Source organism: Ostreococcus tauri (genome assembly GCF_000214015.3).
Source record: "Ostreococcus tauri WGS project CAID00000000 data, contig chromosome 05, whole genome shotgun sequence".
NCBI classification, from domain to species: Eukaryota; Viridiplantae; Chlorophyta; class Mamiellophyceae; order Mamiellales; family Bathycoccaceae; genus Ostreococcus; species Ostreococcus tauri.
Window position 1 is genome coordinate 114,458 of NC_014430.2, and position 24,323 is coordinate 138,780.

General features: G+C 60.3%; 17 protein-coding genes across 17 annotated transcripts; 12 read left to right on the top strand and 5 right to left on the bottom strand.

The window, feature by feature from the left end:
- Nucleotides 1-623: 623 nt before the first annotated feature.
- Nucleotides 624-1,227, top strand: OT_ostta05g00800 (Photosystem I PsaG/PsaK protein; the record flags this gene model as incomplete). The annotated part of the gene is made up of 2 exons (XM_003079130.1): nt 624-673; nt 879-1,227. 2 exons carry the CDS (start codon nt 624-626, stop codon nt 1,225-1,227), a joined length of 399 nt encoding a protein of 132 aa, XP_003079178.1.
- An 86-nt stretch (nt 1,228-1,313) lies between these two features.
- Nucleotides 1,314-3,638, bottom strand: OT_ostta05g00810 (Glycosyltransferase, DXD sugar-binding motif; the record flags this gene model as incomplete). The annotated part of the gene is made up of 1 exon (XM_003079131.2): nt 1,314-3,638. One exon carries the CDS (start codon nt 3,636-3,638, stop codon nt 1,314-1,316), a length of 2,325 nt encoding a protein of 774 aa, XP_003079179.2.
- Nucleotides 3,639-3,944: 306 nt separating this feature from the next.
- OT_ostta05g00820 (Parallel beta-helix repeat) lies at nt 3,945-8,639 on the top strand (the record flags this gene model as incomplete). Its single annotated transcript, XM_022984175.1, has 1 exon — nt 3,945-8,639. The coding sequence occupies one exon, from the start codon at nt 3,945-3,947 to the stop codon at nt 8,637-8,639; it is 4,695 nt and encodes a 1,564-aa protein (XP_022838930.1).
- A 787-nt stretch (nt 8,640-9,426) lies between these two features.
- On the top strand, nt 9,427-10,086 carry OT_ostta05g00830 (unnamed product; the record flags this gene model as incomplete). The annotated part of the gene is made up of 1 exon (XM_003079133.1): nt 9,427-10,086. The coding sequence occupies one exon, from the start codon at nt 9,427-9,429 to the stop codon at nt 10,084-10,086; it is 660 nt and encodes a 219-aa protein (XP_003079181.1).
- Nucleotides 10,087-10,289: 203 nt separating this feature from the next.
- Nucleotides 10,290-11,662, top strand: OT_ostta05g00840 (Pyridine nucleotide-disulphide oxidoreductase,NAD-binding domain; the record flags this gene model as incomplete). The annotated part of the gene is made up of 2 exons (XM_003079134.1): nt 10,290-10,416; nt 10,482-11,662. 2 exons carry the CDS (start codon nt 10,290-10,292, stop codon nt 11,660-11,662), a joined length of 1,308 nt encoding a protein of 435 aa, XP_003079182.1.
- Nucleotides 11,663-11,859: 197 nt separating this feature from the next.
- OT_ostta05g00850 (Multi antimicrobial extrusion protein) lies at nt 11,860-13,545 on the top strand (the record flags this gene model as incomplete). The annotated part of the gene is made up of 1 exon (XM_022984176.1): nt 11,860-13,545. The coding sequence occupies one exon, from the start codon at nt 11,860-11,862 to the stop codon at nt 13,543-13,545; it is 1,686 nt and encodes a 561-aa protein (XP_022838931.1).
- A 132-nt stretch (nt 13,546-13,677) lies between these two features.
- OT_ostta05g00860 (Small GTPase superfamily, ARF/SAR type) lies at nt 13,678-14,357 on the top strand (the record flags this gene model as incomplete). The annotated part of the gene is made up of 2 exons (XM_003079137.1): nt 13,678-13,704; nt 13,830-14,357. The coding sequence occupies 2 exons, from the start codon at nt 13,678-13,680 to the stop codon at nt 14,355-14,357; spliced, it is 555 nt and encodes a 184-aa protein (XP_003079185.1).
- A 195-nt stretch (nt 14,358-14,552) lies between these two features.
- OT_ostta05g00870 (Peptidyl-prolyl cis-trans isomerase,FKBP-type,domain) lies at nt 14,553-15,119 on the top strand (the record flags this gene model as incomplete). Its single annotated transcript, XM_003079138.2, has 1 exon — nt 14,553-15,119. The coding sequence occupies one exon, from the start codon at nt 14,553-14,555 to the stop codon at nt 15,117-15,119; it is 567 nt and encodes a 188-aa protein (XP_003079186.2).
- Nucleotides 15,120-15,192: 73 nt separating this feature from the next.
- OT_ostta05g00880 (Carbohydrate kinase PfkB) lies at nt 15,193-16,245 on the top strand (the record flags this gene model as incomplete). Its single annotated transcript, XM_022984177.1, has 1 exon — nt 15,193-16,245. One exon carries the CDS (start codon nt 15,193-15,195, stop codon nt 16,243-16,245), a length of 1,053 nt encoding a protein of 350 aa, XP_022838932.1.
- Nucleotides 16,246-16,307: 62 nt separating this feature from the next.
- On the bottom strand, nt 16,308-17,302 carry OT_ostta05g00890 (Histidine phosphatase superfamily, clade-1; the record flags this gene model as incomplete). Its single annotated transcript, XM_022984178.1, has 2 exons — nt 16,308-17,083; nt 17,188-17,302. 2 exons carry the CDS (start codon nt 17,300-17,302, stop codon nt 16,308-16,310), a joined length of 891 nt encoding a protein of 296 aa, XP_022838933.1.
- Nucleotides 17,303-17,401: 99 nt separating this feature from the next.
- OT_ostta05g00900 (Transmembrane protein TauE like) lies at nt 17,402-18,503 on the top strand (the record flags this gene model as incomplete). The annotated part of the gene is made up of 2 exons (XM_003079140.1): nt 17,402-17,467; nt 17,610-18,503. 2 exons carry the CDS (start codon nt 17,402-17,404, stop codon nt 18,501-18,503), a joined length of 960 nt encoding a protein of 319 aa, XP_003079188.1.
- Nucleotides 18,504-18,686: 183 nt separating this feature from the next.
- Nucleotides 18,687-19,559, top strand: OT_ostta05g00910 (Tetratricopeptide repeat; the record flags this gene model as incomplete). Its single annotated transcript, XM_022984179.1, has 1 exon — nt 18,687-19,559. One exon carries the CDS (start codon nt 18,687-18,689, stop codon nt 19,557-19,559), a length of 873 nt encoding a protein of 290 aa, XP_022838934.1.
- A 100-nt stretch (nt 19,560-19,659) lies between these two features.
- OT_ostta05g00920 (Folate-sensitive fragile site protein Fra10Ac1) lies at nt 19,660-20,355 on the bottom strand (the record flags this gene model as incomplete). The annotated part of the gene is made up of 1 exon (XM_003079142.2): nt 19,660-20,355. The coding sequence occupies one exon, from the start codon at nt 20,353-20,355 to the stop codon at nt 19,660-19,662; it is 696 nt and encodes a 231-aa protein (XP_003079190.2).
- Nucleotides 20,356-20,667: 312 nt separating this feature from the next.
- OT_ostta05g00930 (Fatty acid hydroxylase) lies at nt 20,668-21,567 on the top strand (the record flags this gene model as incomplete). The annotated part of the gene is made up of 1 exon (XM_003079143.2): nt 20,668-21,567. One exon carries the CDS (start codon nt 20,668-20,670, stop codon nt 21,565-21,567), a length of 900 nt encoding a protein of 299 aa, XP_003079191.2.
- A 207-nt stretch (nt 21,568-21,774) lies between these two features.
- On the bottom strand, nt 21,775-22,637 carry OT_ostta05g00940 (Thioredoxin, conserved site; the record flags this gene model as incomplete). The annotated part of the gene is made up of 2 exons (XM_022984180.1): nt 21,775-22,097; nt 22,520-22,637. The coding sequence occupies 2 exons, from the start codon at nt 22,635-22,637 to the stop codon at nt 21,775-21,777; spliced, it is 441 nt and encodes a 146-aa protein (XP_022838935.1).
- A 186-nt stretch (nt 22,638-22,823) lies between these two features.
- On the top strand, nt 22,824-23,740 carry OT_ostta05g00950 (tRNA (guanine-N-7) methyltransferase; the record flags this gene model as incomplete). The annotated part of the gene is made up of 2 exons (XM_022984181.1): nt 22,824-22,877; nt 22,964-23,740. 2 exons carry the CDS (start codon nt 22,824-22,826, stop codon nt 23,738-23,740), a joined length of 831 nt encoding a protein of 276 aa, XP_022838936.1.
- Nucleotides 23,741-23,880: 140 nt separating this feature from the next.
- Nucleotides 23,881-24,195, bottom strand: OT_ostta05g00960 (Mitochondrial pyruvate carrier; the record flags this gene model as incomplete). The annotated part of the gene is made up of 1 exon (XM_003079146.1): nt 23,881-24,195. The coding sequence occupies one exon, from the start codon at nt 24,193-24,195 to the stop codon at nt 23,881-23,883; it is 315 nt and encodes a 104-aa protein (XP_003079194.1).
- Nucleotides 24,196-24,323: the final 128 nt, after the last annotated feature.

Sequence of the window (24,323 nt, forward strand, 5' to 3'; positions counted from 1 at the left end):
GGCGGCGGCGCCACGCGCGTCTTCGCGCCGAAGAGGGCCAATCCGCCGCTCCGCGAAGCGAGCCCGACCGCCGCGATCGCCATCACGCCCACCGCGACGCCACCGATGCGCGCGCGCGTCCAAAATCCATCTGTTCCCGTCGCCGCCGCGCTCGATCGCTCGCGGTGTCGTCCCTCACGTCGTCGCCGCTTCTCAACACCATGTTTTTTCGACGTCTTCTTCACGACGTCCGAATCGCTCCCACTCGACGACGCCGACCGCGATCGTCCGTCCGTCGCGCGCTCGACATCGACCGCGCTATCGCGGTCATCATCGTCGCTCTCGGTGGCGAGCAAGCGCTCGCGCTCGCCCGTCGCTCGCCCCATGACGGGCGCGTCGCCGACTACGGTGTTACGTCTCGCGCGTGCGTCTGTATTTATCCCTCCGGTCGCGTGTGCCATTGTCTCGATTCATGACTCGAGCGTGACCCCCGCTCGAGCGTCCACGTATTTCCCAAAAAAGTCGCGCCACGCCGTGTATAGGAATGCCAAACCCTCAGTATAAAATGTCAAACCGTATCTTGAAAGCGTATCTTCGCCCCGCGCGAACGATCGCGACACTTCACGACCCTTTCGTCGACGAACATGCTCGCTCGTACCGCTTTACCCACCAAGACCACCGCGAGCTTCAACGGGTGCGTGTGATCGAGCGTTTTGACGCGTCTCGCGCGGCGCGCGGTGGACGACCAAGGCGTCGAGGGCGACGTTGGATCGATGGCGAGCTCGAGCTCTGGGCTATCGTCGAGCGAGAGATTCGCTCGCCGTCGACGCGCTCGTCGATCAGAGGTGCATGAGAGAGACGGATACTGACGGTGCGATTGTGTTCTTATGATATCACAGCCGTGTGGCGAAGCAAACGCGCACCGCGAAGCGCGGCGCGAAGGTTGCCGCGCGCGCGTTCGACGACGTGAACGTCGTCATGTCGGCGTCCAACGCGCTCGCGCTCTACCTCGGTCGCTTCGTTTTCTTGCCGTACCAACGCGCTCAAGTCGAGCGTGTGGGTATGCCGACGCAAAACGGCCAGACGCACTTCGCCGCGGGCGACACTCGCGCGGAGGAGGCGTCGTTCATCACGTCCACGAACGACCCGGCTGGTTTCAACTTGGTCGACGTCTTCGCGTGGGGCTCCATCGGCCACGCGATCGGTTTCTTGGCCCTCGCGAGCCAATCCGCGCAACAAATGCTTTAAGCGAGCGCGTTAGTCTTGAGTTTGTGATGCGCAGAAGATGATGAGCACTCGTTTCCATCTACAATTTTTACGTTTCGAGCGCTCGGCTATTTGTCTCTAGGTGCTAAGAGTTCTGTGATGACTGGTTTGTCCTGCGGCGTTCGCCTCAAGAAGTGCAGCGCATTCGGACCGAGGTCGGCGATGTTTGTGAAGTCCGCCGCCTGGATGTAATCGTTCACGCGCTCGAGTTTGAGCAACGAGAGCGCCTCGGCGTTGAGGTCCAGCTGGTACGCGTCGTGCAACTGCAGCACCGTGCGCGCAAGCTGCTCCGGAGTCGCCAAGTCCTCTTCGTACTTGAAGTTCGCGCACTCTTGGCCGGTAGACTTGAGCGCCCGCCTGACGAAATCGAACCACTTTTTGTCGCGATCGACGAAGCCGTTGAAAGCGACTCGATTGAACTTGATTTGCTCGCGTGCGCCGAGCTCGGTGAGGTTGCGCACAGTGATGTTGTACGCATCGTAAGGTTCGGCATACGCACGAATCTGCTGGAGAGGAGCCGTTCCGGCCGCTGCGCGAGCCTGCGACGCGTACATGTCAAGCTTATTCGCTCGCTGCAAGCATAAAAGCACTGGAGCGTCCGACGCGTCAACCTTGTCCATCTTGAGTATGCGATTTAACGTCACCGAAGAGCGCTTGAACAAGGCTTCGTCGTGGTACAGCGACGCACCGATCATAACGACGTACACCTTGTCTATCCCCGCATCCCAAGCCCTACTCTGGACCTCGTTCAAGAACTCCGCCGGGTAGTTGAGCGATGCGTCGATAGTGGCTTCTTTGACTCCGATCGCGAGCAAATAGGTTCGAAGCTTCCATCGCCACGATCCGTCATCGGCTTTCGGAAGCGTGTTCACCGACCACCAGTCACCGAGAGAGATGTAGTTTGCGAAATATGCGTCCGAGCGCATCGCCCCGTCTCGCTCCCAGAGCGTCGAGTCCAGAGGATGATTCGACGCTGTCGCGAGCGCCTCGCCCAGGAGCGAGGCGCCGCCGCGAAGCGAAGACATGGAGACGATGAGTCGAGCCTTCTTGTACGTCCCTTTGGATTGATGCAATCGAATACGAGTAATCAATGCCGGCGCCGGTGCGGGCGAGAGCATGCGGATGAACGACATGGCCCACTGATGGACGAGTTCCTCGTTTGACGGAACATTGCCCTCGAGCCATTCAACGACCATATTTTGTCGATCCTTCGCCGCGCACCCGTCTTGCCAGCTCGCGCCGTGGAACGAGAAGTGATCCATGGCGTACGCCCGCGGGTTTTCGTCCGCGATCGGCGAGCACGGTATGGATATGTTCCAAAATGACTCATCCGCCTCCTTAACGAGGACACTCTCCGACTTGGTCGGATTCCAATAATCCGAGCCCGTGGTCAATCGCTTGTACTTGCGCCATAGATACGTCGAAAACGATTGTTCCTCTCCATTCAGACTTCGCCAATTCACAGCGGTGTGCTCCATCGCGGCCCGCGCTTCGGCATCCTTTTTAGGCGGCGCCTCGACGTGGCGCACGCACGTGTCGTACTCATTCTCCCCGCACCCGAGCGGATACGCCACGTCGCGATCGAGACGCATCACAGTGTCCTCTAACCCATTCGTAGTGATAACGTGCGATAACCACACTGGACCGGTGATCGCGTTCGCGACGCACCGTTTACTAAAGTCCACGTTCTCCAACCAACCCGTCGAGTTGAGCAGTGTCTCGAACACCCTCGCGCCCGGCGCCGGAGCGCCAAACATACCGGCGCTCAAAAAACGCGAGTCCCCCGGATCGCTCACCATGAACACCTCTTTGTTCTCCCGTAACGCTTGGTGGAACAAGGGCGCGACGTCCTTGAATAGCTCCACGTTTGTGTCCAAATACAACCCCCCGTACCGCAACAACACCTCGTACTTCATCAAATCCACCAACATCGAGTACACTGGCTCACCCGTGATCTCTCTAAAAGCCCGTCCGCGCTCCAACGTCGCGTGCGTCAGCGGAAAATTCGCCGCCCCGATGTCTCCCTCCGTCCACAGTTTCATCCGCCACCCGCTCGCCTCCAACACCTTTCGATTCCGCTCAAAGATCAATCGCTTCACCCCGGGCATCTCGCTTCCGAGCCAGACCTCGTGCGCGACTCGAACGAACGATCCATCGTCCCCAGCCTTCGATCGCGCCTCCTCGACGTACACCAACCCGCACACGACGAGCAGGACGACGACGCAGACGACTATCGGGTGCGTGCACACGTCGCTCCACGCGTTGAGGTGTCGTCGAAACCACGACCGCGCTCGCCGTCGCGCGCGTCCCGCATCACCGGACAGCAACCCGGCCTCTTCGTCCACCGGTCTCGACGTCGTAGGCGCGACGCCGACGTCGGCGTCGCGCGCCATCGCACGCCGCGCGCTGACGCTCGCGGTCGTCGAGTCTTTGGTGTTGCGACGGGTTTAGGGTTTAGCGTGTCGCGCGCACAGTACTTTTGTGATTTGTATACGCGCGCGTGCGTGTCGTATCTGAGGTACTTTTACGCGATCAAATCACACCGACGGTTCGTCTCCCCGCGCGCACGCCCGCGCGCGCGTCGACGGCGGCGTCGACACACGCGCGCGCGCGAGCGGTCGATCGAGCGCGCGCGTGACGTCGCGAAGGATTCACCCTCGATCGCGACGCGACTTCGAGGTCGTGGACGACCGACGGCGATGGCGCGAAGTGGTGTGGCCAACGCGAGAGCGCTGGGTGACTCTTCGCCTCCTCGGAGGATGCGATTTCTTCTCGTCGGTCTCGTCGCGCTCGCGCTCGCGCGGTCGGCGCTGGCGACGGCGGGAACGCACTGCACGACGAATGCGAATGACTTGGCGCCGTGCATGACCTCGCCCGGGTCCGTCGCGTGCTGTACCGCGATCAACGCTTGGAACGCGAACGGATGCTTCTGCGACGGCGTCGCCACGTCTCTGACGACGACGCAATCCGCGGGGGCGACGCAGTTCGCGCAAGCGTGCTCGATCACGCGAACTACGTCGTCTTCGGATGCGACGTGCGCGCAGGCGCTGACGAATCAGGGTGCGGGTTCGCCGCCGTCCTCGCCTCCTACGCCTTCTCCATCCACCGGACCAGATGCTCCGACGAACGTCTACGCCCTGCGCACGGGTGCGAGCGAGATCACTCTGGCGTGGACCGCGAGTGCATCGAGTGAGGTCGTGGCGTACGCCATCGACGCGTGCGATGCGGCGAATCTCACGACGTGCGCGTCGCCCACGCGAACGACGGTTTCCGCAGCCGCCGGTGCGTCGTACGTCTTCTCCGGCGTCACCAACCCGACCACAGTGGTGTACCGAATCAAGGCGGCGACGCTCACTGAGTCGAGCATGTCTTCACCTGCCACTGCGGTGCCCGCCCTAGACGCTCGACAATCTCTGCTCGTCTCCACTGCTTCGTCGGCTTCATCGGTTTCTTCGTGTGGCTCTTGGGCGACGCCGTGCGATTCCATCAATACTGCGCTCTCGGCGACCACGTCGACGACGACGCGATCCATTTTGGTTCTTCCTGGAACACACACGTCGTCGTGTGGGTCGTCGCTCGGTTCGTCCGGTGCGGTCAACATCGCATCTGTGCTCGGCGCGACTACGGCAATTTTGGATTGCGCCGAAACCGCTCGCGGGTTCGACATCTCTGGCAGCGACGCCGTGAGCATCTCCGGCGTCACCATCAAGCGTGGTCTCGCGGCCACGGGCGGCGGTATCAAGATACTCAACGCGTCAACGGTGACGATCGACAGCGTCGACGTCGTGCAGTGCAAATCCCTGACCATGGGCGGCGGGTTACACGCCATAAACTCGCCGGTGACGGTTCGACACTCTCGATTCATGTCATGCAGCGGTGGTAACGACAACTCCGGCAATAACGTCCGAGGTGGCGGCGCGTATCTACAGACGGGCTCCCACGCTACGCTCACAAACGTCAGTTTCATCGGTAACACGCTCGTTGATAGCGGGAAGGGCGCCGGATTGAACGTGGACGGAAACTCAAACATCACCGCCAACGGCTTGACGCTTACGAACAATCGCGCGTTCTTCGCCGCCGGTCTGTTCATCGGTCAAGGCTGCCACGGCAGCTTTTCCAACGTCATCGCGACCGGAAACGAAGCTTCTTACGGCGCCGCGATCGGTGTCTTCGTCGGCGGTAAGCCGACGTTTAACACCGGGCTCATATCGAAGAATGTTGCCACGCTCTGGGGAGCCGGCGTCATCGTCTACACCGGCGCCTATGCCGAGTTTACTGGCTTCTCGTTCGAGGACAACATGGCTGAAATTGGTGGTGGTATCTTCATGTACTCTCAATCCCGAGCGAAGGTTTCGAACTCTCGCGTTCTGTCGAACCATGTGTCCAAATACGGCGCGGGCATGCGGTTGGAAGACCGATCAGTACTCGAGATGGAGAACTCCCGTGTGTCGCATAACATCGCGAAACTTGGAGCCGGTGGTGCACACGTCACCTCCGGTTCATCGCTAACGCTCACCGGCGGTGAGTTCGTGAACAATACGGCGCCGAACGGTGCAGGTTTGATTTGCGATGGCGGCGTTCATGGCGGTGGTCGAATCATCAGCTCGGGCGTCACGATCCAGTCCAACGTTGCCTCCGGTCTGGGCGGGGCGATGTACCTCGCCGGTGCGTGCGAAGCACGTGTCACGGGGTCGTCCATCGTTGAATCGAACTCTGCCGTGAGTGGATCGAGCTGTCGTTCGTTGTACGTAGTCGGCGGCGGGGCTTTCGCTCTGTTGCCGAATACGCCGACAGCGCCGACCAAGCTCACGCTCGATGACTCGACCATCGTTCGAGAGAACGAGGCGCCGACGGGCGGGGCGATATTTGTTATTCCGGCGGCTTCTTCAGCCGACACAAACTCTCCTCGAGGAGCGCAGATTACTGTCACGTCGGCGACGCTGTCGGCCAATCGAGCCATCGGCTGCCAATCGACCATTCCTGGACGCGGTGGTGCCATGTTCATCGCCGCGGGGAACCACACGTTCACTCAAGTCTCCCTGACCGACAATGGTGCCACTAGTGATGGTGGCGCCGTCTTTACCGCTGGCGTCGGTGCATTCACGATGAACATGTGCACGGCGACTGCTAACAATGCCACTAAAAACGGTGGCGCTGTCTCGCACGAGGGCGCCAAGCTGAAAATCGTAGGAGGCGAAATCCAATCGAACGTCGCGATGAGCGGCGGTGGTGTTTACATTGCATCCACGGCCTCGACGCAACCGGCATTCGCTATTCTCGGATCGTCTCTCAAGGGGAACACGGCGACGCGTGGTGGAGCGATGTACTTTGCGACGAACCTCGCCCTCGGGTCGCTGCAACAACTCTCCTTAGACACGAACTCCGCGACTTCCGGTGCCGACGCGTACTGGCTCCGCTCATCGAGCGCCAACGTCGAGTACACATGTACGAGCTGTGCGTACGCGCACGGCAGTGGTGTGACTTCGCGCATTGTCGCAACAGAGGCGCTCGCTTCCACGGCGCAGACTGCGCTCAAGTCTCGAGTGCAATCTGGGAAAGTCACCGATGATTTCTCCGTACAGCTCGTCGATTTCTACGGCCAGCCCGTGACGAGTGAACTCACGTCCGTGACTTGCAGCGTTTCGCCACTCACCGGTGCGTCGCTACACGCGCGTCACAATCTCGAAATCAGCGGTTCTTCGTCTTCGGCGACATCCGCCGGTGTCGCCACCTTCAGTGGATCCATCTTGCGCGGCGAGCTCGGTAAAGATTACACCGCTAGAGTGACGTGCACTCGCGATACCACGATGACCCTCACAAGCATCTCCGCGCTTGATATTCCCGTACAAATCGGGTTCTGCCTCGCTGGATCTGAACCGCTCGTGGTCACGTATGCGGACGGCGTCGCCGTCGCTCGAGAGTGCACCGTGTGCAAAGATCGCACGTTCAACTTCGACGGCGTCAAGTGTCAAACGTGCCCAATGGGCGGAGATTGCCGCGGCGGTGCCTCCCTCGAATCGCTTCCCGGATGGTGGCGTTCGTCCGACAGCGCAGAGGTTCTCTTCTCGTGTCCGGTTCGCGAATCGTGCGTCGCCGGCAACGCCACGGGCACTCGCGCGTGCGAAATCGGGTACGAAGGACCAGTATGCGCGCTCTGTGCCAAGGGCTACCGTGCATGGGGTGGTAAGTGCTCGAAGTGCGGGTCTAACGCGGCGTTGGCCGTGCCAGCACTCGGCATCATTGCGTTTACCGCCTTCTTTGTGTACATTTTCCGCAAGCCGCTCAAGCAAGTCGCCGGCACCGTCGTCTTCTCCGCGATTCTCTTCGTGGCGCAGATCTTGGGTTTGCTCAAAGAGTACGACATCACGTGGCCAAGCTCCGTCGGACGACTCGTGGAGGTGCTCGACATCACCAACTTCAACATGGAGTCTCTCACGCCGGGGTGCTCGTCGAGCGAGTCAAACTATTACTCGACTTACGTCGCGGCGGTAATCGTCCCTCCGGCTGTGACCGTCTTCTGCTTGATCTTGTACTTTGTGATGGGCCTCGTCGCGCGCAACTTGCCGTACGCCAGACTCGCAGCGATCGCTAGCGACGCGCAGAAGAAATGTCGGCGCAATGCCGCATGGCTCGTCGTCCTGTCCTATTCCGGCGTCGCCAAGACAGTTCTTCAGCTGTACAATCAACGCCATCTCGACGTCGGCGTCTTTATGAGACGCGATTACTCCATCGTCACCTCCACGGAGGAGCACTTGGTATATCGCATCACCGGTTTCGTCGCCTTGCTGCTATATCCGATCGGCATTCCTCTGGGTATCACGTACATCTTGGTACGTAACCGTCATCGTCTTGACCATCCGGAGGTTGAACACAACTTTGGTTTCTTGTACGTGAACGTCCGTGAACAGCTTCCGTTCTGGGAGCTGACCGGTCTTTTCCTTAAGTTCGTGCTGGCCGCCGTGCCGGTGTTCGCCAACGAGCGCCTTCTTCGCGCGAAGAAGTCTGCATTAGACACGGCGAGCGATTTCAACGGAGTGACGCAACTGTCCATTGCGCAACTCGTCGTCGGCATTCTGTTCATCGCCGTCGTCGCCGTGCGTCCATACCGAAAGTCGTTACACAACGTGCAGTTCTCTCTCGCCCTCGGCGTGATCTTCTCCTTCATCACGCTCAGTGCGAACGTCTTCAACGCTGAAGATACGTACTCGCAGAAGGAAAAGACTGGCGTCGCAGCCGTCGCTGTCGCGCTCGCAACCGTCGTCATGAGCATCGCCATCGTCAAGTCCGCCCTTGTCGGTGAGTTTGCGTCCAAATCCGACGCCAAACTCGACGATAAACCGGGAAAACCCATCGACGGAAGCGACTCGACCGTCGCGCTCAAATCCGTCGTGTGAGCCGCCTCCATCCGTCCGAGCCGCCGTTCCGGCGTCCCCGACCATCCGCGCTCGCGTCGACCTCAGCGTCTGGTCATCGCCGGTCGAACACGTCCCGAATAACTTATCACTCTCGTTTTCTTAATAACGCTCCGAGCGCGAAGATATCTATGTCATCGAAGTCGCGCCTCTTTGTCTCCCGCGCCTCGGGCGACCCACCGCGCCCTCCACCACTCTTCACAACCTCGCTCGTCATGCGCAGACGCTCGGACGCTCGGTCGACCTCGACCGAGCCCCAATCCCCATCCACGTCGCGCGAGCGACGTTCCGCGACCCCGGTGAGTCCGTCCGGGGTGAAAACACCGACGAAGTCACAACAAGAACGCTCCACCTCGGCACCGACCTCGCTCGCGCCCGCGCCGTCGACGCCAGCGAACGATTCGTACGCCGGACCGTGGCGCGGGGACGATGCGTCACCGTGTGAGAGTTTACGCGACGCGCGACGGGCGATCGAGTCGCGGGCGCGGGCGTTGGCGGCGGAGGAGGCGCGAGAGCTTCAGCGAGGACGAGACGGGGGCGCGCTCGGCGGCGGCGGCGGCGGAAAGATGGGTAATGCGAGAGCGAGCGATGCGATTTCAATGGATACCGCGGTGAAGGAAATCACGGGCGGTGGTAGAGCGCGAGGACGCTGATGTCGTCGACGTCGAAAACGCGTCGAGCTTCTTCTCCGCGTCACGCTCGGCGTCCGCTCGGGCGGGTGTAACAACGAATGAACGGTTTCAACACTCCCGCCGCACTTCCCGACGCGATGCCTCGCACGGCAATTCAAGCGAGTCACGATGTGCCATCGACGAGCGCGCGAGCGAGATCGACGCGCGGCGTCACGAGACGCGAGCTCGCGGCGTTCCTCGCGCTCGCGCCCAGCCTTCGGGTCAACTCTGCGCGCGCGAGAGAGGTCGATCCAGCGCTTCGAGACGCGCTGCGTATTGCTCGCGACGCGCGACGCGATATCGCGGATGCAAGAGAGGCGCTGAAGCTCGCAAAGGCGCGCGCAGACGCGTTGCCGTTGCGGGAGTTGGAGAAGAAGCTCAAGTCGTCGGCGGCGCGCGAGCTCGAGCGGAGCGCCGAGACGATCGATGCCTTTGTCTCGAGCGCACCATTGGAGGATTGGGAGCAAAAGGCTTGGAAAGGCGTAAAAGACGAAGAGTTCTTGACGCTTTCCACGACGGAGCGTTTGCCCATGGCCCGACGACCGAACGATTTTCTGTGTGCCGTATTCAGCTGTTATAACGATCCGCGGGCGCCGCCGAGCACTGACGCCCTGCTCTCGCTGCGCTTGACGAAAGACGGCGTGGCGATGGGGTTACGAGGAGACCCTAGGATCACGTTCGAGGGTATGGAGGCGTCTTTAGACGACGTGTTGGAGAAGATAGACGCGTGGCTTGCGCTCGCACCATCCATATCGTAGACGCGGCATCGAGACGAGACGAGACCACTCCAGAGACCACGGCGTCTCGTGCGCTCATAGCGGCGCGACTGCGTTTTTCATTTCCTAAACTTCACTAGATGCCTTCGCTCACGATCCGGTACTGCTCCTTCGCGTCGCGCAAAATTCCTACTGAACGCACGCATACGCGCCGTGCGCGTCTACGCGCCACACAAACGGACGCCATGTCTCGACCGATCGTCGTTGTCGGCGCCGGTAACGCCGCCGGTTACCTCGTGCGCGCTCTCGTCGCCGCTGATCCCGCGCTCGGTGCCAAAACTCTCGTTCTCGGCGCCGAGGACGTCGCTCCTTGTACGTTCGCTCTGATGATTTAATCCAACGGCGCGCGACTGACTCTCTGTTTCTTTCAATCGTAGACGAGCGTCCGGCGCTCACGAAAGCGTTTTTACACGAACAAACGCCACCGCGATTACCCGGATTCCACACGTGCGTGGGCGGTGGCTTCGATCGACAAACGCCCGAGTGGTACGCCGAGAGCGGGGTGGAATTGAAGCTGAACTCGACGGTGACGAGCGCGGATTTCAAGGCGAAAACGGTGACCACGGCGGGCGGTGAGTCTTTTGCGTACGAGACCTTGGTGGTTGCCACGGGATGCGGCGTGATCAGACTTCCAGAGTCCATCGGGGGTGGACTCCGAGGGGTGCACTACGTGCGGAACAACTCGGATGCGTTGGCGCTCACAGAGGCGATGTCAAAAGCTAAGAAGTGCGTCGTCATCGGCGGTGGTTACATCGGTTTAGAGGTCGCCGCGTCGTGTGCGACGCGCGGATTGAACCCTGAGATTATCATGATGGAGCCGCACTGCATGGCGAGGCTTTGGAACGGAGATATTGCAAAGTACTACGAGGCTTTGTACGAAGCCAAGGGCGCAAGGTTTCATCGTGAGAGCAAGGTGAAACGGATTCTGGCGGACGACGCAACGGGCGCGGCGAGAGGTGTTGAGCTCGAGAGCGGCGTAGTGATCGATTGCGATTTGGTTGTTGTCGGCATCGGCGCTACTGCGCCGTTGCCGTTCGCAGGATTGGATGCTCCCGAGGGACGTCTCGGCGGCGTCAAGGTTGACTCTCGATTCCGAGCGTCCGGAGCCGACATCGCTCCGGGTAGTGTCTACGCCGTCGGCGACATCGCGGCTTTCCCGCTCAAGATGACGAATGAGATCGTGAGAATGGAGCACGTCAAGCACGCGCGGGACAGCGCGACGCTCGTCGGTAACCTGATCGCTGGCAAGACGGACGCCGAATACGATTACACCCCCTTCTTTTACAGCCGTGTGTTCGAGCACCCCGGCACCGAACGCGCCGTGAGCTGGGTCTTCCATGGCTTGCAACGCGGCGAGATCATCACCGTCGGTGATTTCAACCCTAAGCTCGCCGCATTTTGGGTCGAAAACTCAAAGTGCGTCGGCGTCATGCTCGAATCCGGCGCCCCGGAGCAAAACTCCGCCCTCGCCGCCGCGACGCGTTCGGGTAAATCCATCGACGTCGACGCCCTCCGCGCCGCCGCATCCGCCGACGACGCCATCGCGCTCATCCTTTAACCGTTCCTTTCCCACATTTACGCTCTAATACCGATCATTTCAAGTCAAATCAATAGTCGTCCGGTCACCCCTCCTCGCTGACATGCGTGTGCGAAGCGCCACGTCACCAAGCGCATCGTCGTCCTATCCCTCGAGACCCCGACGCGCTCTCACGCGCGAGGGCGTCCGATTCCGCGCTCGTGCGAGAGGGTCGCGCGATGTTCACGTCGTCCGCGTCGTCCGCGGCGTCCTCGAGCGCGCGCGTCGCGAGCGCGGCGTCGACGCGCGCGAGTGCGTCGCGAGTGAAAACTTTCAGTCGAGTGGTTCCGTGCGCATCGTCGCGTGCGAGCGTCGTCAGCGCGCGATCGACGGCGAACAGAGGCGTTAGGTCGACGCGTACGGATGTGCGCGGTTCAACGTTGCGGAGATGCGCGTCGTCGGCGGTGGAGTTGCCGGGAACCGCAGCCGCGACGGGCGACGGGTCGAGCTGGTTGTCCGCGGACGCGACGCCGAGAAACGACGCACTGGATAGGACGATTCTGGCTTTGTTCGTCCCGGCGATGTTAAACTTTTTAATTATTCCGCTCGTAGGGGCGGTTGATGTGTTTTGGGTCGGAAAGCTGGGCGACGCGGTGGCGCTCGCGGCGCAAGGGGCGGCTAATCAAGTGTTTCAGAGCGCGTTTTGGATAATATCCTTCATCCCGAGCGTCATCGCGCCGGTGGTCGCGAAGGCGGCGGCGGGCGGAGATAAGAAGGAGCTCTCGACGAAGATCGGGGAGGGGATCTTCTGCGCTGCAGTCGTCGGGTTCATGGGGATGGTTTTTATGTTTTCGCTGCAAGAAAAGTGCCTGGGCATCATCGGCGTCGTCTCAGGGAGCGAGACGGCGAGGCAGGCGGCGCCGTACGTGGGATTCCGTGCGCTAACGTTCATTCCGGCCATCGTTTCCACCGTGGGATTCGCCGCATTTCGAGGTACCCTGGACGTGATGACGCCGATGAAGATCACGCTAGCGAGTCAAATGTTGAACGTTGTCTTGGACCCGATCCTTATCTTTGGCGTCGGTTTCATCAAGTCGATGGGGGTCGCTGGCGCCGCGATCGCGACGTCAATGTCAGAAATCTTCTCCGCCGGACTGTACGTGTCACTTCTGGTGAAACGCAAGCTGGTTGAGTTCAAGGATATGTTTAGACCACCGAGCGCGCAGGCTTTGGGTACGCTCCTCGTCGGCGGCGCTGGGGTGCAGCTTCGAGCGGTGGCGCAGAATATTACCTTTTTGGCTGTTATGCGCGCCATCCTCACCATGGACTCAACGGGCACCGCCGCCGCGGCGCACACGATCTCTTCGCAGGTGTTCCAGCTCGGCGTCATTGCCATCTTGGCTCTTAGCACCATCGCAACCATTTTGATCCCGCAGCGTATGAACTCGATGGAAAAGGGCGGTCCGCGAGAGGCGAAGCGCGTAGCTGATCGCCTCCTCGTCTGGGGTCTCGGCGTCGGCTTCATTCTCGCCGTTTTGCAGGCGGGAATGATCCCATTCATCGGCGTCTTTTCCTCACTTTCCGAGGTTCAAGAGCAGGCGAAGATTCCGTGCCTCATTGGCGCGCTCCTGCAGCCGCTCAACGGCATTGTCTTCGTCGGCGAGGGCTTGATGCAGGGTCACCAGGCGTTCTTACGTCTCGCCGGTGGCATGTTCGTCTCCACGGGCGCGATGCTGGTCGCTCTAAAGTTTTATGGCTCCACGCTTGGCGGTGTCTGGTTTTGCTTCACCGTGTTCAACACGTTCCGACTCTTCTTCGGCTTGCGTCACCACTTCTTCGACGGCCCCTTGGCTCCGGCGAACATGGAAGCCACGATCGCCAAGCTCGAGCTTGAGACTGCCGCGAAGAACGTGAAGAACGACTGAGTACTAGATAGTCGCGAAACATCGCAAACAACTGTAGGACTCGAAGAGTACGTGTAATAGTTTTGACGCCGCTTTGCTCACCGCACTTCCACGCGCTCGACATCCCTGCCCAAATTCGTCGTCAGGTAACTAATGGGCCTTCTGAGCATCATTCGTAAGGTGTGTCGTGCGCGCGCGCGCGCGATAGACGGCATCGAACCGTTTCGTTCGCTAAAAACAGTTGACTTCTCGCTCATCTTTGAATCATCTTCTCACGTCTCATGCTTTCTCTCGGCGATGCGCAGGTGAAACAACGCGAACGCGAGCTCAGATTCCTCGTTATCGGTCTTGACAACGCCGGGAAGACGACGATCGTGAAGCGGGTGAACGGGGAGTCGATCGATGAGATCTCACCAACGCTCGGGTTCAACATCAAGACGATGACGCACGGGGCGTACTCGTTGAATATTTGGGACGTTGGCGGACAGAAGACGCTCAGGTCGTATTGGAGGAATTATTACGAGCAGACGGATGGGTTGATCTGGGTCGTGGACTCGGTGGATGCGCGGAGGATGAGGGATTGCGCGTGCGAGCTCGCGGGCGTGTTGGGCGAAGAAAGACTGGCGGGCGCGAGCGTGTTGGTGTTCGCGAATAAACGCGACATCGCGGGCGCGATGTCCATCGAGTCCATAACAGAAGCGTTAGGATTACGGTCGTTGATTAACAGGCGGTGGCGCGTCGTGCCGTGCTCGGCGGTCACGGGTGAGGGCTTGCTCGAGGGATTCGACTGGTTGGTCAACGACTGCGCCGAGCGCATTTACTTGTTAGCGTGAAGATTGATCATGACGATGGCGAAGTCGATACGGCGACGACGGAGCGTAGAGAGATTTTTAGCACAAATCTTAGGGTGTAACATATAGCGCACAATCTTAGTATACCCCTCGGTCCGTCGTCCGAGTCAGCTGTCGCACGCCATTTGAACTCCTCCTCCACACTCATCGACCACCTATCTCGCGCGATCACTCAAGATGCCGCCCAAGCCGAAAACCATTCTGGACAAGGTTCTCGTCGCGATCGAGGACCTGAAATCGCCGACGGGGAGCTCGAGACAGGCGCTCGCGAAATATCTGAAAGAACACTTTGAACACGATAACCCATCGGCTCTCAAGCGCGCGCTGGACAAGGCGGTGAGCGATGGAAGGCTCGAGCAGCGCGGACAATCATACCTCGTTCCTGGAGTGACGTACGACGCGCCGGAAGAAGAGCGCGTGGAGATTGAGGTGCTGTCGGAGGGATTCGAGGAGAGCGGAAGATGTGAGAAAGGCGACCAGGTATGCGTTACGTACGTCGGGCGATTGAAGGCGACGGGAGAGGTGTTCGAGCGTTCGAGGGGGCCGTTTCGGTTCACGCTCGGTTACGGCGAGGTTATTAAGGGTTGGGAAGAGGGCGTTCTCGGGATGAAGGTGGACGAGACAAGACGGCTGACGATACCGCCAAAGTTGGCATACGGAAAACGAGGGAGTCCGCCCGAGATCCCGGAAGACGCCACGCTCGTGTTCGAGATGACGATGTTGCGCTTCGAGCCGGTGGTGTAAGCGCGCCTATCGCGATGTGGATGCCGACGACTCGGCGCGACGCACTCGACGCCAGTATTCGCCTTTCACCGCCATGCGTGGAACCACGCTCGCTTCGAGCGTTGGTCCGGCACGCGCCGCGTCAATGCGGGTGGTCACGTCAACATTAAGGCCAACGTCGATCGATTTTGTGTCCACGACGCTCATCGTGGACGACCTCGTCTTCGCCGACGGGACGACGCGGATGGCCGTGCTCGGCGGAGGTGGACCGCAAACGCTCTTTGGTGCGGCGCTCCATCGTGACGCGCTCACTTTGGGGCTCGTCGCTGGCGTTGGAACATTGGACTGTCCATCGGAGTGCGTTGAGTGGCTGGAGCGAATTGGCGTGGACGTGAGCGGTTTGTTACCGATGTCGGGAATGCAGACTCCGAGGGCGTGGCAAATCACGGAGAGCGACGGTCGACGGACGCAGGTCTGGCGTCCCGTCGCGAGTGATGCCTTGTACGAAATGCTGCGACCTCGTTTCGAGACGTGGCCGGAGCGGTTTAGAAACGCGCGCGCGGTTCACTTCGGGCTACACCCTGAGCGTCCGGACTACGAGCTCGTTCGAGCGCTTCGTGAAGACGGCGAAGTGGGACTGGTATCTATCGAACCGTTCACGCACGCGCTCAATCCGCTTTCGGTTGGCGAACTTCAACGTCTCGCTTCTCTCGGAGACGTCTTCAGTCCGAACGAGCGCGAGGCGAAGTCGTTCTTTCGAGACGGCGAAAAGATGTCGACGATGGATTTAGTCAAGGCGCTGTGCGACGCCGGAGCGCAAACTGTTTGCATCCGACGCGGGTCAAAAGGTGCAGTCGTGTACGACACGCATAAGAATCTAGGGTACCAGTGCGGCGCGTATTCGAACTGTCGCGTTGTCGACGAAACGGGATGCGGCAACGCGTTTTGCGGAGGATTTGCCGCAGCGTTGTGTTCGGGAGAGACGATACTGGATGGATTAGTGCTCGGCATAGCCGCATCGAGCATCATGCTCGAACACGTCGGCGTTCCTGTTGGGTCGATCGAACGTGAGCACAGGCCGGAGGCCGCGAGACGGGCGAAGATCATAGCGGCAGAAGTAGAGGAATTCCGGTTATTAGCAAACTGATTGTTACAACTTGATCAACACGCGTACCATAATAATGATATAGCGCCAACGTCGCGCGTCTCTCACTCCTCGTGCGGCGCCAACTCATACTCTTCCGGTTCAGGATCGCCTCCTGCATGGTAGAACGGGTGTTTTGAAGGCGACGCACGCCGGGTGTCGACAATGACCAGCGGCCGACACTCACAGTTCTTCGGCCACGGATAAAGGTGCTCCTTCACGACCTCGCACGGTTGGTGACCCCCCAAGCAGTACTCGACCATGAGGTTACACATGAACGCCGAGTGCGTGACGACGATGATGTCCGTTTCCTCCCTGTCGAAGCACCAATTCAAGAACTGCCTGCATCGCTGACGGAGCACATTCTCCGGCTCTCGGTTCTCCTTCCCGGGCTTCCAAAGCACGTCCTCATTCTCCTCAACGAGCGAAAAGTCAATCCCAGGAAACTCTGTTCTGTACTCATCGATCGTGCGCCTTCGGTCGCACGGATTCCCACCGATTTGCTCGCGAACCATCTCGAGCGCCAAAAATTTCTTTTTCCGACACATCCGCTCGTCCCGTCTCATCGCCGGCCGCTCGCACGATTTCATCTCTACCGCCCGCGTGGGCGCCATCAACACTTCTCCCTCCCCATCAGCCGTCCCGAACATCCCAGCGCACGTCTCCATCGCTCGCGTCAAAGGCGACACGACGACGAGCTCGCACCGCTCGAGCATCTTACCCATGGCCTCTCGCCGCTCCATCGTTCGTCGAAAGTGCTCGCACTGACCCCATCCGCGCCGCGTCAGGCGCGCGTCCGCGTACGCCTCGTTCCCGTACTCCCTCGGATCCTTCTCACCCGCTGCGCCAGCGAATGAAACGTCGCGCGCGTCGTCAGTTTTCGGTCAAACGTGCCTCTTCGTGAAAGAATAAAAGTGAATTCCTCGCGCGCGCCGCTCGACGCACCCTCGTTGTGAAACCCCTCGGCGTGTCGAATCAAGTAAACGGTCTTCGTCGCTCCCAAGGGAACGACCGCGACGTCGCGAGCGCTCTCGCTCGGGGGCGTTCGTACCCAACCCATGGCGTGCGTCGTGGTGTGACGCGAATACTGTTTGCTCACATAAGGTGATGTGAAGAAAACAAAAGACGGCTGGGCGCCGAGTCGGCACCTCGCGACACGATGCCGGCGTCCGCGGGGGAGTACTGCGCGTACGGTATCGGCTCCGCGCTCGCGTGTGTGTCAAGGGTGCGCGCGCGACGCGCGATCGCGCGCGCGACGAAACCGGCGACGCGCGCGACGGGAAACGCGTTGACGATGTGGTTTGAGAGGAAAGAAAATGGACGAGAGACTGACGCATACCGACGCGTATCATTCGCGCGCGACGTAGGGCGTGACCGGGGTGGGCGCGGCGATCATATTTCTCGTCGTATGGGTCGTTTTTAGCGTCGCCGGGGCGAGCACGGGGACGCTGAAGGAGACGGTGGCGCTCGAGGCGTGGGTCGGGTTGCTCACGATGGCGCCCTTCATTTGGAGCGCCAACATCAGGGAGCACACGAATTGGTTAATTTTGGTGTCGTTCTTACCGTTTCAGGCTGGTTTCGTGCCGGTGGGGACGATCACGCTGCAGAGGGTGTCGCCGGCGTACTTGGAGTTGACGTTTGCGGCGCTCATCGCGCTGTTCGTGGTGGAGCGCGTTGTCTCGGGGGCACGGGAGTCAAAGGCAAAGGCGGCAGTGGTGACGCCGGCGGGAGAGCTTGGGGACGAGGACGGCAACGATAACAGTGTCATCGTGGTCCTCGGCGGTGTTGAGGGAGAAGAAGTCAAACCTGTGAACTGGCGCAGGGAGCCGATAAAGTTCCTATACGCGCCCGTGGAGAATCGCGGATTCACGTTTAACGGGAAGAACTGGCAGTTCATGCTCATCTGGGCGTTCGCTGGGTGCGCGAGTGGATTCTTGGGGGGCATGACAGGCACGCACGGTCCACCAACGATCGCTTGCTATACGACGATGAAGGTTTCCAAGGATGTCACTCGAGCGACAAGCGCGGCAATTCTCGTCACCGTCATGTTGGCTCGGTTCGTCACGTACGCCATTAACGGGCTGTTCGTGATTAAGAAACCTGGTTTATACGGCGCCGCGGGCGCGTGCGGAATCGTCGGCGTCGCATTCGGCATCTGGGCTCAAAAGTTTGTCAACAAGGACCAATTCACTCGCATCTTGTTGGGCATTTTGGCCTGCGGCGCTGTGTTGATGTTGTACAAGGGCATCGTGGATCTGTAGACACGACGCTAACATCGTTGGGATCGCAATATCGTTCGTTAATATCAATACAATATCATACTAGTACAAGTACAAGTACTGTCGTTGCCTCTGCGTCGTCATCAACGTTAGACTTCCCGCCGAACATGAATCGTCCCGCTCGCGCGAGCACCAAATTCCTTCACATCTCGCAGCTCCACCGCCATGTCCGAACGCGCCGCCCGCCACGCCGCCGCCAAGACCGCCAAAGAGCGGGGTTCCGCTCTATACCGCGACGGCGACTATCAAGAGGCTGTGAAGGCGTTCAGCGAGGCGATTAAGGTCGCACCGAAGGACGATGAAGACTTAGCAGTATATCACAGCAATCGCGCCGCAGCGTACTTGAGACTGAACGACGCTCGCTCGGCGAAGAAAGACGCAGACGTGTGCGTGAAGGCCCGGCCGTTGTGGGCGCGCGGTTGGTCGCGCGTCGCCGCGGCGTGTGAGATGTTGGGCGACGACGCGGGCGCGGAGAAGGCGTATGAAAAATTGATTTCGCTCGATGGCGATAACGTAGACGCGCGAAGGAGCTTGAGAGCGGTTCGCGAGCGATTAGCAACTAGAGGTGCGCGAGGACGACCGGGCGGTGGGTTCAAGATCCCCTCGATACCAAGATTTTCGATGCCGAGCCTGGCGGATGCCGGAGTGGCTGTCGCAGCGGGAATCTCGATGGCGAAGATGCGGTACGATAGAATGTCCCCGAATCAACAGCTCGCGGTGAAGTGCATCTTGGGTGTCGTGATATACATGGTATTCACGCGCGTGTACAGGTTTCTGGGTTTCGGACGGTACTCGTATTATGATGATTACTATGACGACGTGGGATTTGGCGGCGGCGGTTTCTCCTTGTACTCAATCATCGGCGTCGTTGCCCTGTATTACGCTCACAAGAGCGGCGCGAGCTGGTGGAACTTGTTATCCATCGCGCAAATGTTTGGTCTCACGGGAGGCGGACGCCGGCGTGGATACGGAGGTTACGGACGATACGGCGGTATGCCTGGCATGGGCGGTTTCGGGCGCCCGGGCATGTTCTTCTGAGAGCACGAAAATACAGATGCATCGGGTACAAACTAACAACACACATCATTCTAGTTGAAACAAACCGCGCGCAACGAGCGCGCTTAGAACTTCTAAGTGGTCACAACAAACCATCGAGCGTGTCTCGAGAGTCCTCATGGTCGTGCTCGTCTTGTTCATCCCGCCTTTCGCACTTTCGCTTCTCACTCTTCCTATGACCAACCGATTTTTTTTTCTCGTCGCGGACGCGCTTAAAACCATCGTCCAGCTTTGCTGCGCACTTCTTGCACACTCGCAACTTGACGAGCGAACTCTTCGTCTCGCCGCGCTCGGCGTACCGAAAGTGACACTCAAACGTCCTCAACCCCTCCGTCCTCGCACACCGACGCTCCCCGCACGACAACTGTCCCTTTCCCGATCTCACTTCGCCCTCCGTTCGCCATCGCATCCCGATCTTCGCGCGTCCGCGCTCCGCGCCTTCGCTCGCCCTGGACACGTCGCAGATCGCAAACGTCTTGAACAACGCGTCGTGGTACCTTCGCGCCAATCTCACCCCCCACTCCCCCCGTCGTCGACCATCCTCATCGTCGTCGCGTACGAACCTGTGCTCCCTCGCGAGCGCGTCCGCGTCCGTCTCCGCGAACGGCGCGTCTCTCAGCGCTTCGCCGCGTCGCCGTTTCGCATTCGGCCCCTTGAACCACTCGTCGTACGCGCTTAGCATCGCCGCGTGCCTCGATCGCGGGCTCAGCGCGCGCGCGCGCGACGCGACCTCTCGCAGCGCGCGCTCGGCGACGTCTTCGGCGCGCGCGCGACGCATCGCGCGCGAGCGAACGGCGACGGCACGACGACAGCTGCCCGTGAAGCACACGGCGTGCGCCCACGCGAGACTGTTCGCCCACACGAACGGATGGGTTTATCCAACGCAGACGTGTCCACGGGCGGCGCGGACGTCATCGTGTTCGCCGAGCGCGTCGCCGTACGTCGACGCGCGCGAACGCATCGCGCGTCGCGCGTCTCGGAAGCGCGGCGCGCGTCTCGTGAGCGCGTCCACCGCGCGCGCGTCGTCGGTGGGGACGCGCGCGAGACCAGGGAGGTCGACGACGATCGGTCAAACGATCGATTGGGGACGATGGCGGAGGTGCCGATAATCATCGGTCTGTTCCACGGCTTCGACGGCACCGGACACTGGTTGAATCACGTGCTGATCGATAGATGGATCTTGGGGACGTCTAAGATCGGTGACGCGTACGATCCGAGCCAGTACTCGTTGCTGAGGAAGTTTTCGGTGATGTGGGCGTTTCTCACGGTTTTCACGTACGCGTTGTACTTCACGCTGTGTCCGTTGGCGTATTGGTGGCACTTCGTCCGGAAGGATAAGGATGGGAAAAATAACGCGAGGTGGACCGGACGGGAAGGGAAGGATCAGGTTAAGAATGAGATAGTGCTCTCGACGTGGTCCATCGCGGTGATGACGTTCATGATTGCTCCGTTTGAACTCATGGTCGAGGCGGGATGGACCAAGCTGTATTGGGACGTGGACAAGTACGGGAAGGCGTACTTCTTCCTCACGCCCTTGTTATTTTTAGTTTTCAGCGACACGTGCATTTACTGGATTCATCGGGGGTTGCACCACCGTTTGGTGTACGCGCCGGTGCACAAGCTGCATCACAAGTACAAGGACACGACGCCGTTTAGCGCGTACGCGTTCCATCCTTTGGACGGGTGGTTGCAGGGTTGCCCGTATCATTTGTTTATTTTCTTGTTCCCGATGCACCACATGACGTACTTCATCTCCCTGGCCATCGTCGGTCTGTGGACGATTAACATCCACGACCGCGTGACGATGCAACTCCCGCATGTCAACGGCGCGGCGCACCACACGATTCATCACACCATGTTCAACTACAATTACGGACAGTACTTTACGTTTTGGGATAAGATTGGTGGATCCTACCGCAATCCCATGCTTTACCCGCCTTACGCCGAGAAGTCGCCCGCGTTGACGGCGAGCGCGAAGAAGGACAAGTAGACGAAATCGCGCCCGACGAACATTTTAATACTGTGAAAGAGTTGCTCGGTACCATTGTCGCGAGCGTCGGACGAGCGTGCGATTAGAGGCGCAAAAAACTAGATGGAGAAATTTTTCGTAGTAACGTTACAGCGCAACCTGGACTTCTACTCGCGAGGCGTTATCCGACGCTTTGCGAGACCTTCCGATGAAACACGCGAAGCGCGCTCACAAGTACTTCTCAATGGTACCCGTGAGCGTGGACTTCGGCACGGCGCCGATCACAGTGTCTACCTTTTGCCCCCCCTTGAAGAACATCACCGTCGGGATCGAGCGAATCCCGTACTCGGTGGCAATGCTAGGAGACTCGTCCGTGTTGAGCTTCACCGCTTTGAGCTTCCCTTGGTACTCCTCCGCGAGTTGATCGATGAGCGGCGCGATCATGCGGCACGGACCGCACCACGGCGCCCAGAAATCAACCATCACGAGCGTATCGGACTTGAGCACATCCTGCTCGAACGTGGCGTCCGTGACGACGGTGGCGAGAGAGCCTGCGTATCGCGAAACGAGCGAAGGGGAAAACGTCAGTGATCTTGCGCTCTCGCGCCCGCGCGCATCGATGAAACGCGCACAATCCGCCGCGATTCGCGCGTAAATCATCCCATCAATATACCCCACGACCACGGACGCCACACACGTCCACGTCGCGTCCGAACGACCGCAACGCACGACCCCTCCGCGTAACCCGCGATCGCGACCCGTTCCCCATCCTCCCCCCCCCTTCGACGCGCGCGCGCCCTCGCGCCCCTCGCGTCACCCCCGTTCGACGCGCACGCATTTCCTTCGCCCGCGCGCGTCCTCGACCCCTCACCCGCGTCCTCTCGCGCGCGCGCGCACGCCATCGCCCCATCACCACCCGCGATCGCGTCGACGCGCGCCCATTCACTCGTGCAATCATTCAACGCGAACGCACCGCTCGTGGACGTCTCCTCGGCGCGCACGCGCGTGCGCGCGCGAGACTTTTTACCGCATCGCCCGCGCGGGGCGACGCGCGTCGAGGACGCGCACGGCGTCGACGCACGCGCGAGCATCGGACGCGCGCGTGGGCGGATATGGCGCTGACGTGGGCCTCGACGTCGAGGCCCATCGGGCGTGGTGGATATTCACGGGTCACGACCCAGCGGTCGAGGGACTCGAAGGCCCTCGAGGTCTCGAGGTCGGTCGCCTCGACGACGCATCGCGCGTCGCGCGGCGTCCCGCGTCGGCGCGCGCGCGAGATGTCGCGCGTGCGCGGGAGTAAGACGGTGACGATCGGCGACGCGACGTTGGAGGTGCGCGCGCGCGGACGTCGCGCGTCAGACGAGCGGGGTGCGGGAAAATGGGACGACTGACGGCTGCCGACGCGACGGCGCGATAGGTCCCGAGCTTTGTCAGCGCCTCGAACGAGCGCACGACGGCGCCGAGGAAGAAACACTTCCGGCAGCGGGCGCACTGTAACCCGTTGAACGATGGACAGTTTTACGCGCCCGTGATGCCGTCGGAGATGGATTGGCGAGGACATTACGAGGAGTTGTACGCGCGCGCGGAGGCGGCGACGGAGGACGCGCGCGCGCGGAGCGAGGCGGTGAAAATACGGTTCGCCGACGTCGGATGTGGGTTCGGAGGGTTACTCGTCAGGCTCTCTGGGGTGTTCCCGAATAAGGTGATGCTCGGGATGGAGATTCGGGATAAGGTGAGCGAGTACGTGCGCGCGCGGTGCGTCGCGCTGCGGCGCGACCACCCGGGGGAGTATGAAAACATCTCGTGCGTGCGCGCGAACGCGATGAAAAATCTGCCGCAGTACTTTGAGAAGGGACAGTTGGAGAAGTTGTTTTTCCTTTTTCCTGATCCGCACTTCAAGGCGGCTAATCACAGGAGACGCATCGTGACGACGACCTTATTGGCGGAGTACGCGTACGTCTTGCAAGAGGGCGGGATTTTGTACACCATCACCGACGTCGAGGAACTGGGGACGTGGATGTCCGATCACATGTCCGCCCATCCTATGTTTGAGCGCGTTCCCGAGTCCGAGCTCACCATCGATCCCGTGGTACCACTTCTGTATACGGGAACCGAGGAGGGGCAAAAGGTTGAGCGAAACTCTGGATCGACGTTTCTCAACGTCTTCCGCCGCGTCCGCAACCCGCACGCGTGAGCTTTGTAATACGTATTAGCCTAATATCTAGTCGTTACATCGGTTTCTCGAGCGTATTACGTTCGATCACCGTCATCTCTATCTACATCGACGCGCTTCGCTCGCTCGCTCGCTTTGCGACGCGCCGCGCCAGTCGCCGTTCACGCATCCTTTGTCTGCGCGCGCTCCCACGCCACGCGCCTCGAGAGCTGATACAGCCCCGTCGCCGCCATCACCACGTTCACCGCCATCAAGTTATAGTTCACCGGCGTGATATCCAGCGCGTACTTGGTCCAGATTAACCCAGTGATCGTCACCGCGCTCTGCTGCGGGACGCTCAGGAGCTCGGGTGGGCGGCTGAAATCTTTCACGTTGGCGGCGGTGATGCCCCACTTCATCGTGGGCGCCCAGAAGAATATAGTCTTCGGACCCGCGGGATGGTTCCAAAACGCGCGCGCGCTCGAGGCGAAGGACATCGTGCGCGCGAGCGAGTGCGGTCTGGGACGGAGGGTTTGGGTGCGGCGAAACGTCGAGCGCGGCGGAGCGTCGCGCGATTGTAAGGCGCTGAGTCGAGGCTATAGAGGTCGCATCGAGAGATGAACGG